The sequence below is a fragment of the Aspergillus vadensis genome (genome assembly GCF_003184925.1).
Source record: "Aspergillus vadensis CBS 113365 unplaced genomic scaffold BO88scaffold_15, whole genome shotgun sequence".
NCBI classification, from domain to species: Eukaryota; Fungi; Ascomycota; class Eurotiomycetes; order Eurotiales; family Aspergillaceae; genus Aspergillus; species Aspergillus vadensis.
This window is the reverse complement of record NW_020292053.1, coordinates 331,076-340,148: the sequence shown is the minus strand read 5'-3', so window position 1 is coordinate 340,148 and position 9,073 is coordinate 331,076. Positions and strand designations below refer to the sequence as shown.

The window sequence follows — 9,073 nt, the reverse complement described above, 5'->3', positions numbered from 1 at the left end:
AGCACGGTGTCTGGTGAAAGGACGCCAATCGAGCAGGTCTGACTTGATCAGCTACTATACGATACTTACTTAATACTCCTGCTCTTTTTAAGCTTGCTACAATCGATATATCTCAGAATGAAAGCCATTAAGTATATTTGCTTCGCCCTCGTGTGTCGTAAATCAACACAGCAAAGTGACCGGCTACCACAAACAATGCAACGCCTCGTTACCCATGGCCGCTTAAATTCCTGCTAGGGGCTGTGACCATCGGTCGTACGTAGCCGGATTAGCTGGGCTGGATCGATCCGATCTCCGGGAAAAGTTTCCCTGTGACGTAGACAGAAAAAACTGATCATTGCTCAGCTTATTTACAGATCCGGGAACCTGCATATCCAAGAATGTCAGTGGGTACAAGGTCTGGATCGATGTGGGTCGTGAGTAGCATGCTTTCCGCTCAGGGCAATTGTATTCATTGTGCATATCACACTTAAAGATGACAGATATAGAAATGCAGCAGCCAGATTCCAAGCGTGCACCGCTGGCGAACCCAGCACGTGAGTTCTTCATCACGAGCCCCCTTCCCTCCCCCCTTGCTTCAGCATTCACGCGTCGCAGTCAGGCCACATCGCAGTGACCCAGCTCGGTCTTAGGGGTTCTCTAGTACTTGAGTTGCATTGTGTGCTTCCTGGACAGCCGAAGATTTCTCTAGTCTGTCAAATCTGGACTCTTACAGCTGAGACACCTTCTATGAGAAAGCCCATAAGTAGAGCGCATAGTCTCTCTAAAGCCTAATTAAGGTTATCGCGCCGAAGAGTTTTCCTTGATTCCTCCTGCACCTTGAAGGTAGAACACTGCAAGGAGGTGAGGGTGTAATGCTCAGCACTCAGCAGGTCAACCTTGGTCCATGAGGATGATCTGGGCCTGGGCCTCATTTACCAGTGCCATCGATCTTGTACTGGGCGGGGGCCGATGCATTTTGCCATTAGACCATACATCTTGAAGTGTAGCTCAGCCCCCATCCTGCACCAATGGAAGTTCTGGGTAACCACTGCACATTACATTCTTCGGCACATTATGGAGCATTATAGATGGAGCGGGAATTCCCGCTACCAAAGTTACACCGCACAAACTGCCCGCAATGCTCTCTGGAGATCTGCTGGAAATATTCTGAGACATATCTACCGCTGGTTCGGGAACACAACTTCAAGTACCTTTTGCATGTAAGGCACACGCATTGACAATGTAGAAAAAGGCATTCTTCTATATAATAACGCCACCAAAACTATAAAAGACAATTTCCTTGGTCTCGCCATCTTACTGAGGTGCCAACTGGCTCTGCGCAATTAACCATTCCAATCCGGCCCTGAATTGCCTCAGCTCCGACCCACTTCTCGGGATATCATGTCCGGCAGAATGGAGAATAGTCTTGCGACACTTGGGGTTGCAGAATTTCTCTACTAACGAGGCGCAGTCAGATAACCCAGGAAGGTCATTATGACCCCGTAGATGCAAGGTAGGGATCGAGAGGCGGCCCGTAAAATGGTCCGGGTGTAAGGCACAGGGGATTTCTTCGATAGATCGGTCTAGAAAAAAGCGAACTGGCTCGCGAGTAATCGACCGGCCTGCCTTGATCACCTTGACAAATTCTTCCATTGGTGCCTTGATGGATGCGGGCAATTGTGCAAGCTGATCGTCCTGCCCGGAACGGATCCGCTCCTCATCCTGCTGAGACAGATCTCCCATTAAGGAGTGGCAGTAGTTAGGATCCGAGGAACAGGGAATTGTTGTCGAGCAGAAGATAGCAAAGCGGAACGGGAGCGGTTCGTCGGTGTGGCTAGCGGTGTGTTCGAGAAGGAATGAGGCAACGATTGATGCCCCCTGACTAAATCCCAGTATACCATCGAAGGGGCCCTGATCCTCTATCGCTTCCGTAATCAAGGCATGAGCATCCTCGATGGATGGTGCGTCAAACGTGCGTGACCAGCAGTAATATGGGGGAGTAAATGATGTTTCGATGCCTTCGAGCGTGTCAAACGATAGTGGTTAGCTCTTCTCTCTCTTCAGTAGGACTCTGAAAGGGTTTTGCAAACCAGGTGCAGGCGGGCATTCAATCTCGCCGGATAGCATATGAAACTCCCAGCTAGGATCTGCCGAATGAAGCAGGCCCGACAGTTGATATTGGAGGGCCTCGGCGCTCGTGCCATAGCCGTGTAGACAGAGAATGCGCATGTTGTCTAGGCGTTGCAACCAAGCTGCGGTTTTTGAGTCTCGCTGGGAGCATGAATACGATTCTTGAAGTAGCTTATATTTCCTAGCCTCTTGATTACGAAAGCAGCAGCGACATTATTCGCCTTCAATCCTAACTAAATAAGTCTTGCTCCTTATCCAGTGCTGCAAGGGCTATCTGCGTAGTAGACTACGGCCATCAGAAGGGCTTTAAGGGGAGTGTGTTTTTTGTCCGTAATTCATCCAATTTAGTCCTTATTTTTGCTTGTTGAAGCACCAGGCAGAAGCTACTCTTTCTATAAGTGCGAGAAGATTAGTGAAGAATTGGACAGTACATTGTATCTTTGGCAGCACTTCCCGAAGAGATGCTACTGGGGTGTGGCTGTGGCTCAATATATTCGTTTTCGTCTCATCGCGTCCTACGCATCCTACACATCCACCCGAGGAGAAGTCGCCGCTTTCAAGAATTAAGTAATTCGGAATACCTTTGTAAGAAGCATTCTCTCTACTGGATTAACCCATAGAATCGTCCGACGACTTTTTTGTGTCTTCCTTCAGAAACACAGTTAGACATGTGATAGCTTAAATGGGTCTGTCTGAACAGTCACTGCTCTCTTCAGCCGCGTTTGTATAGTCATTGACCCAGTACAGATAAGCTTCTCACCTTCACTTCCTCTTCCTATGTCATGTTGCGTCACACTGGATACACAAATCAATGCTATTGCTAACCACGAGATCACACGTGACTGGCACGGAGTAATTTCCAAGGTCAAGAAAACATATATACCCCGGTTAAGGGCTGACTGGAAAGAGTCGGGACTAAGTTGAAGTAGTCTTTATTACTGTTGGATAGTTCATTACAATTCTAAATCCCGACGCCTAAGCTTTTGTATAAGAGCTGACACCAACCGAATAAATCCAGGAGGAATGAGGATGCATCTCCATGAGACCTTGCTCGGCTTCCTGATTGATCCCTCGACTGATGGATGGCAAGACAATGTCATAATTTATCTAGTTAATTTGATGTATTCTGCGCCATTGTCGAACCGATGTTGCTCTTGAATTCCGTCAGTTTTAATAATGGACAAGGAGTATATATGAGGTGTATTATTTCGTATTCCGTACATTTCGCTGTACGCCAACACTACACCTCCGAGTAGCCCCGGTGGACTATAGATGCCGTAATAAGCACTAAATAGAACTAACCAGCTCTAGTGTAGACACGCCAACATCGAGGGTGGCTTACGTTACAAGAGTCCATATGACTCTAGGCAGGAATGGAACAAAGAAATGACCACAGCGGACAGCCTTGTGGAATCCCTGTCGTGCTAAACAAGCCCAAAACACATCACTTCGTGACTTAGGACGGGACCAGAACACTCACCTTTCTGAACGCTCCTTAGCACAAACATAAGAAGGTGTCTCCCACTCTACCTAGTACCTCCCTCATCATCTGCGAATTCACTGCTGTGTGAACTCCCTTCCATCAACAACATGACCAAGCCTATTACCGTCTGGTTGACCCGTAAGGCACCCCTGGTCCTATAATCCTGCATCAATCCCGTGTTTCCGGCGCTGGCCATGGCTATTGTTGCTTGCTAATGTGGGATTTAGCCCCTGGACCGAATCCATGGAAGGTCAGTAAACTCATATCGCAGAATTTATCGTGGATTGACACCACATTTTATCAAGGTCATTGTCATCCTTGTGGAACTGCAAGTTCCGTATGTGATCGAATCGTTCAAGTTCGACGATCTGAAGAAACCCCCCTTCATCAATATCAACCCCAACGGTCGGGTCCCAGGTCCGTTGCCCCATGCTTTCTTCTCTTCGAGCCATGTACATTAGCATTTGTGAATGGTTCAGCAGGCTAACTTGCACGGACAGCAATCGTTGACCCAATACCAATCTGACGTTGTGGGAGTCTGGGGCAATCATTCAATATCTGGAGGAGGTATACGATAAGGATAAGAAACTCACCTACGACTCGGTGAATGAGAAGCATCTTCTCAATCAGTATCTACATTTCCAGATGAGCGGACAGGGCCCATATTTTGGGCAGTGTGGATGGTTCGTTAGCATTCTCTAGCCTTCTGTATATGCTAGCACCCTATCAGGCCAGTGCTAATTTATCACCATCCAGGTTCAACGTCCTACATCACGAAAAGCTTCCGTCTGCTATTGATCGCTACGTCAAAGAGGTCCATCGTGTGTTAAGCGTTCTTGACACGATCCCTGAAGGCAACGAATGGCTTGTTGGGGACAAATGTACATTTGCAGACCTAGCATTTCTCCCTTGGAATACCCGCCTTCCCATGGCTCTGCTTACTCCGTCCGGGGAGGATCCTTTGGCGCCATACCCGAACGTGCAGGCATGGCAGAAGCGCATGGAGAGCAGGCCCTCGTGGCTAAAGGCCATGGAAATTCGGTCGAACCTAATGGAGGAGCAGGGACTGCAACCAAATGGGAAACCGAAGGGTATCAAGAGTTTCCATGAGTACCAGGAGTACATAGCCAACGTTATCGAGCAGCAGCAGTGCTAGCTTCAATAGTTAGGATAACTACGTCTAGATAATATAGGATTGGATACTCGCAGAGATTGGTTCGCCGCGGACAGAATTAATATTGATTACGAGCTTTACATATGATTTTGGTTCCCTCAATACATCGCAGTGAAGATCAGACCGAGCTATGCTAAGGACAACGTTTCGCAGTATCTACAGCAGATTGTCCTCAGCCGTCACACTGTTCACGTCTACACTGTCTACCGGGCATCTACTCGTGTTCCGTGGATATTTCAGCCTCGCTGTGGTGTCAGGCGGCTGCCTTCCCCGGCCGTGATCGGCGATTGTTAGCCATCTAAATATGATTATTGGTCAATTATAATATTGATATTGTTGGCTCCAATAATTCGGCGACATGCTTGGGGTGTTGAGCTGCTACGGAGATACGTGCCGTCCAATGAATGGCGCGAGCTAGGCTAAACACTAATGCACGGGGAAGGTTCCGGTCACATTTGACAGGATGCACTCCTTTTAAAGTGCCCTGGTAGATGTGACTGGAACAAATGGGTTTTATTGGCATCTATAGATTATGAGGGCGTATCATGCTCGGCTATGAATGGCAGCACCGATCACAACAGGACGTGGTACTGTTGGGACAGGGGCCTCACTGGCAACCAACAACTGTCATATATGCTAAATTCCAATGCATTGGGCATCCGAAGCGATAGGTAAAGTGTCAATTAGCTTCGCAAGATAATAAGTCTCTCCCTCTCTCAATACTTCTGCTGGAATCCCTCCGTCTACCAGGAACTTGGATGTACTTTAATCCGCTGTTTTTTCTTGTCGCTTATGACGATGGACTATGCACCAAAGTCAATGCGATCAAGTATACCAACATCATCGGTCAAGTTGTCCCCTTAGCCGCCGTAAGAATGTAAATCAAGGATGCAGCTAAGCGTAGAACGAAAGGATTTGCTCTTTGTCTATCTTTCTATGTATGCTAGCCTCTGCTGTCCAGATATCTTAATCAGGGGCATAGGAGGAACTGGGCTTTCCCAGTCTCAATCTCTGCCCTCTCGGACGTTCTACTTATTGCTCCTGCTCAGCCATTTAGCTACTGCGGAAGACGCGATATGGTCCTTGCTGTTCTCCTCTCTTGCCTTCTTCCAGCATCGTTTCAACTGGCCTGATCAAAGGACCATCAAGAATGGACAACCTCGCGAGAAGCGATGCACCCTTGGAATTGCGCGTGGAGAAAGACTCTTCCACGGACGGGGTTCTTCGAACAGACGGAGGAATAGACCCTGAGAACGAAGTGAAAGGCCCCAAGCTATTTCTTCTTCACCTTGGTCTCTGCCTCTGCACCTTCCTGGTTGGCTTGGTAGAGCCCCTTTTCACTCATGCTGTCTAGATAAGTGTAGCTAATAGTCGTAATAGGACTTCAACTTGATCGCAACGGCAATTCCAGTCATTACTTCGGACTTCCATTCAATCGGAGATGTGGGTTGGTATGGAAGCGCGTTCTTCATTTCACTGTAAGTACCAACCAGGGATTTGATAGATCCTTAGGAAAGCGAAGTGTTCACCTAATGCGCATGTGTAGATGTTCCGGCCAACCCGTTGCTGGCAAAACCTACAGCTTGTTTTCGATAAAGGTTGCCTACTTGAGCTATGTTGCTCTGTTTGAGGTCGGGAGTTTAGTATGTGCGCTTGCTCCGTCATCCCCAGTCCTCATAGTGGGAAGGGCTATTGCTGGCCTAGGAGTTTCCGGGAACTTTGCTGGTGGATTGGTTATCTTGACTACCGTGATCCCGCTTCACAAGCGGGCAGTCTGGACTGGAACTCTAAACTCGACCTTTGCCATTGCAAGCATTGTCGGGCCCATTCTCGGAGGAGCACTTACCCAACATGTTACATGGCGGTGGTGTTTCTACATCAATCTCCCTATCGCCGGATTCTCTGCCATCGTTATACTGTTATTTTTCCACGTCAAAAGGACTCCCACCGAGAGTATACCCTTGGGGATAAAATTACGGAGTTTGGATGGTGTTGGCTTTTTGCTCTTTGCTGGCTCTGTTAGCATGCTGCTAATCGCACTACAATTTGGTGGGACCAGACAGGAATACACCTGGCACTCGGCAAATATCATTGGATTATTCGCAGGTGCTGGGGCAGTGATGTGCATATTTGTTGGATGGCAATGTCATATGGAGGAAGCAGCTTTGATTTCTCCCCGACTGTTCACCTCTAGCAGAAACGTCTCTCTTATTTGTGCTTCTGCCTTCTTCGCAAATGGAGCGTTCCAATGTATCATATACTGGCTTACAATCTGGTTCCAAGCTGTTCTTGGGGCTTCCCCAACCTCAAGTGGTGTCAGGTACTTGCCCACCGTCATATCGGACGTCCTTACCTCCTTAATCGCAGCGGGTCTGGTGAACAAGCTAGGATGGTGGAGCCCTTTCCTTATTTTTGGCACCGCAATGGTATCACTTGGTGGTGGGCTTTTGACGACTCTGCATCCTTCTATATCCGATGGTCATTGGATAGGATTCCAGGTTTTAGGCGGCATTGGATATTCTCTTACGTCACCATGGTCAGGTCTACCGTGCACGTTCTCGTGCCTGTGGGTGCGACCACCCTTCTCTTCGTCATCTCCGCAAGCTGTGCCATATTTCTGGCTATTGTCTTCCAAGCCCAGCTCAAGAAAGAACTTGCCGATGTCGCTTCTTCGGCCCTCGCCAATGATGTGATATCCGAGGGGCTTCGGGATGGCGCTCTATTGTCCCCTCTACGGAGATCCCAGTGGTCATTTCTGCATACAGCACCGCTGTGACGCGAGTATTTGTACGGTTGCCGTTGCCTCTATTAAATTCTGACGAGCTGACATGGGTTACCTAGTATTTAACAGCAGCGGCACCAGTCCTATGGTTTTTATTGGTTTCTTGCACGCGATGGACATTAACAAAGGATCCGAGAGCGAAGGAAGAAAGCTTAAGAGAGGAAAGTGCTTAGCTTAAGGAGTGCCTGCCAGTATCGATCACTACTCGCCTCGGAATAGTGTACCAGCTTTGGGACATAAAATGGCTCATTCCTTCAGCGTCTACGGCAAACATGAGCTATACTATGTCATGACTGATAAAGGAGCTTTCTTCCATTCAACCCGATCTATATGAGCGAAATTGATCGAGCTCCGTGGATACAATGAATAGAGCTGTGTTTGCTACGTGTCATGTAACTAATTAGAAAGTTATGCATTATAAGTCGCAAAATTATACGGGGAGAATCAAGTGATATGTCAGATGGATACCGTGGAGCGCACTCACTCCAATTCATAGGCATGATAGATCAGCGTGCCAACCAACCCCCGTCAACCACGATCGCCTCCCCACTAACATAATTACTTGCCTGACTAGCTAGAAAAATTGCGACCCCTTTCATATCCTCCGGCTTCCCCCACCTGCCCACTGGAATTCGTGGTATAATAGACTCACGATAGGCCGCATGTTGTGGCTCCGTCAGGGTATCAGCAGTCATATCGGTTTCGATGTACCTAATAACTCCGAGTCAGTATTTCTGAAAGGGACTCCTGGCTGAGAACACATAGTTGATCACATGCCCTGGAGCAATGGCATTCACATTGATCCCCTTCCCAGCCCATTCATTACTGAACGCACGGGTCAACTGCAGCAAGCCCCCCTTGCTTCCCGCATACCCCGAAACGTTGATACCGCCCTGGAAGCTGCCTACGCTGGCCACGTTGATGATTTTGCCGCGCTTTCCCTGCGAAATCCAGTGGCGGGCAATATCGCGGCATAGAACGAATGGAGCTCTCAAGTTGGTTTGCATTACCGCTTCATAATGGAGTGTATCGTAGTCCACCGCCGGACTGCGGTGTTGAATTGCGGCGCAGTTGATGAGGATGTCGACTGAATGAGTGGCGACGACTTGGCTGATCAGTCCTTCAACTTGTTCGCGGTCGGCAAGATCACACTGCACCACCTCACAGCGCCTACCAAGCCGTTCTACGGCTGGTTGGGTGTCGGAGACATTTGTCGAGCGCTGGACGAGGATTATGTCTGCGCCGTGCTCAGCGAGTCCGAGGGTGATTGCTTGGCCAATGCCTCGGGTACCGCCGGTGATTATAGCAGTCTTGCCGGACAGTGAGAACAGTGACATTTTGTGTTGATGATCTGGACACTGAGCTTGTTGGACTCCTGAGGAGGGGTGGGGGGAGATTATAACATGAAAGTATTCTTATGTAAGTCTTTTGGTTGTGTCACCTCGGATGTCAGACGTCTCCACTGCTTAGATATGTAACATAAATATATTGTCATCGTAGTCGTCTAGTTATATTTCGGGCC

General features: G+C 48.4%; 4 protein-coding genes across 4 annotated transcripts; 2 read left to right on the top strand and 2 right to left on the bottom strand.

Moving 5' to 3' along the window:
- Positions 1-1,256: 1,256 nt before the first annotated feature.
- On the bottom strand, positions 1,257-2,221 carry BO88DRAFT_405865 (uncharacterized protein). The gene is made up of 2 exons (XM_025707004.1): positions 2,073-2,221; positions 1,257-2,000 (listed from the first exon to the last, which is right to left on the bottom strand). Exons 1-2 carry the CDS (start codon positions 2,209-2,211, stop codon positions 1,297-1,299), a joined length of 843 nt encoding a protein of 280 aa, XP_025561697.1. The 5' UTR covers positions 2,212-2,221; the 3' UTR covers positions 1,257-1,296.
- Positions 2,222-3,702: 1,481 nt separating this feature from the next.
- On the top strand, positions 3,703-4,751 carry BO88DRAFT_454801 (glutathione transferase; the record flags this gene model as incomplete). The annotated part of the gene is made up of 5 exons (XM_025710832.1): positions 3,703-3,733; positions 3,823-3,845; positions 3,901-4,047; positions 4,133-4,278; positions 4,352-4,751. 5 exons carry the CDS (start codon positions 3,703-3,705, stop codon positions 4,749-4,751), a joined length of 747 nt encoding a protein of 248 aa, XP_025561696.1.
- Positions 4,752-5,919: 1,168 nt separating this feature from the next.
- On the top strand, positions 5,920-7,853 carry BO88DRAFT_464682 (MDR family MFS transporter; the record flags this gene model as incomplete). The annotated part of the gene is made up of 3 exons (XM_025711342.1): positions 5,920-6,093; positions 6,150-6,247; positions 6,316-7,853. The coding sequence occupies 3 exons, from the start codon at positions 5,920-5,922 to the stop codon at positions 7,460-7,462; spliced, it is 1,419 nt and encodes a 472-aa protein (XP_025561695.1). The 3' UTR covers positions 7,463-7,853.
- A 183-nt stretch (positions 7,854-8,036) lies between these two features.
- BO88DRAFT_367907 (NAD(P)-binding protein) lies at positions 8,037-8,916 on the bottom strand. The gene is made up of 2 exons (XM_025704091.1): positions 8,329-8,916; positions 8,037-8,262 (listed from the first exon to the last, which is right to left on the bottom strand). The coding sequence occupies exons 1-2, from the start codon at positions 8,886-8,888 to the stop codon at positions 8,058-8,060; spliced, it is 765 nt and encodes a 254-aa protein (XP_025561694.1). The 5' UTR covers positions 8,889-8,916; the 3' UTR covers positions 8,037-8,057.
- Between the last annotated feature and the right edge of the window lie 157 nt (positions 8,917-9,073).

Bases quoted from the DNA above. Each gene is read 5' to 3' on its own strand.
- BO88DRAFT_367907 (XM_025704091.1), bottom strand. From the start codon at position 8,888: ATGTCACTGTTCTCACTGTCCGGCAAGACTGCTATAATCACCGGCGGT. The intron at 8,263-8,328 runs GCATGTGATCAA...CGGAGTTATTAG, and splicing joins GTGAATGCCATTGCTCCAGG to GTACATCGAAACCGATATGA.
- BO88DRAFT_405865 (XM_025707004.1), bottom strand. From the start codon at position 2,211: ATGCGCATTCTCTGTCTACACGGCTATGGCACGAGCGCCGAGGCCCTC. The intron at 2,001-2,072 runs GTTTGCAAAACC...ACACGCTCGAAG, and splicing joins TGAATGCCCGCCTGCACCTG to GCATCGAAACATCATTTACT.